Source organism: Gavialis gangeticus, unplaced genomic scaffold (assembly GCF_001723915.1).
Source record: "Gavialis gangeticus isolate Ggan-Ray unplaced genomic scaffold, GavGan_comp1, whole genome shotgun sequence".
Taxonomy (NCBI): Eukaryota; Metazoa; Chordata; order Crocodylia; family Gavialidae; genus Gavialis; species Gavialis gangeticus.
In genome coordinates this window covers 30,018,778-30,020,316 of record NW_017728995.1, presented here as the reverse complement: position 1 = coordinate 30,020,316, position 1,539 = coordinate 30,018,778, and the positions used below count along the sequence as shown (strand labels likewise).

General features: G+C 60.8%; 1 protein-coding gene across 1 annotated transcript in view; it reads right to left on the bottom strand.

The window, feature by feature from the left end:
• The window catches only part of SLC12A9 (solute carrier family 12 member 9), a 45,890-nt gene that overhangs the window by 31,047 nt on the left and 13,304 nt on the right, over positions 1–1,539 (bottom strand). The window contains exon 7 of the mRNA XM_019503420.1: positions 716–798. Within this exon, the coding sequence (XP_019358965.1) occupies positions 716–798 (83 nt within the window). The remainder of the gene's footprint in view (positions 1–715; positions 799–1,539) is intronic.

The following is a 1,539-nucleotide window of genomic DNA, read 5'->3' as shown; positions in this document are numbered from 1 at the left end:
CATCCATGTTCCCTGCCGACTAATGGGGCAATTTTTTAGCATTACACACATTTGTCCAATTTGGCGGCCCAGAGAGAGTGGGGGCCATGCAGGGCCGGCGAGCACCGCTCCCGATTGGCTGGCGGCCCCCGCCTCGCAGCCGCTCACGCACGGACTCGGGCCAGTTGCTTAATTCACCTGGGATGGAGGCAGTGGCGGCAGTGGGAGACCAGGGAGAGCTTGCACGTGAGATTCAGAGGAGCCCCTGGCGCTCAGCCGGCCTGGGTCTTCGAGAAGAGGGGGCTGCGACAGGCTGGCGCAAGGGCACCGTGTGCCTGGCAAAGGATAACCAAGGCTCACACCAGCTCCTTGGGAAACGAGGTGCTGGAGCAGCCCAAAGGCAACTCAGCCATGAGGGTGGGGGCCTCTGTGGGGAGGGAAAGCAGCCAAGTCCTGCCTGCTGCATGAAGGGTTAAAAGTAGGTCTGGGACCTGCTGGCACCGAGGTGAGCTCCAGCCCCTCGTGCCTTCCCCACGGAGCCAGCTGCCCCCTCTAAACCCCGATGCAACACCTCAAGGCGGACGCGACAGCCGTCTCCGAGGCTCGATCCCGCTGACCACGATAGTGCTGCACTAGCAGCTGCTGCTCCCCACCCCAGAGGTGGTCGCACTGCACAAGGCTGCCTGCCTGGCCAGAGACACAGGGGAGAGGGCTCAGGGCCACGCGGCACACTCACCTGCACCAGCGCCCAGGACATGACCACGGCCACCCAGGGGTTTCCGCTGCGGGAGGTTTTCTTGGCTGGTGCCAGGGCTCTGCCTGCGAGTGAAAGGGAAGCAAACGCCTCATTAGAGGGGACTTCAAAGGAGCGGGGCAGGGGGCAGAACATGGGGTGTCACCTCTCTCTCTGACCCCAGGCCTTGGGGCACCGGCATGGGCACCATTCAGTGGCCAAAGAGCGTTTGTTCCCAACACGTCCTCCTCATCCACCTCCATCCGACACCAAAAGGCCACCAGAAGCCCTCGTCCTCAGCACAGTACCCCAAAATCTCCCCAGGCCCTGTTTAAGAGCGATCCTCTCTGGCCAGCCCCGGAGGCTAGGGGTCTGCACTGGCACTGAAATCCGTGACCCCTCCGCTGGGCAGCACCTGGTACCGCCAGCACCACCCGCCCACCCGAATTCAGCTTGGCGGACAGACCAGCCCCTTCCCCCAGGATCAGAGCAGGAAGCCGGGGAGCACCACGGGCCTGGCTCCTGGATGGGGAAGCTGCGGGGTAGCAGTGATGCGGCAACTCAGGCCTGAAGGCAGCCAGCAGGGAGGATAATTAAAACTGAAATTAATTTAGCGATTGGGACAATTAATTACAATGGTGCGGCTTCTTCCCCCCCAACCCCCCTTCTTTGGGAGAACTCGATTTATGGTGACGAGTGGGTAATTTATGTGTTTGTACTGCCGATCAGCGCCGCCCCATGGAGGCTGAAGGATTTAGAGCGACGGGGGAAGCGGGGCGACGGCTTTGAGAGGCTTGATTAATTTAAAAAAAAAAAAAAAAAAAAAG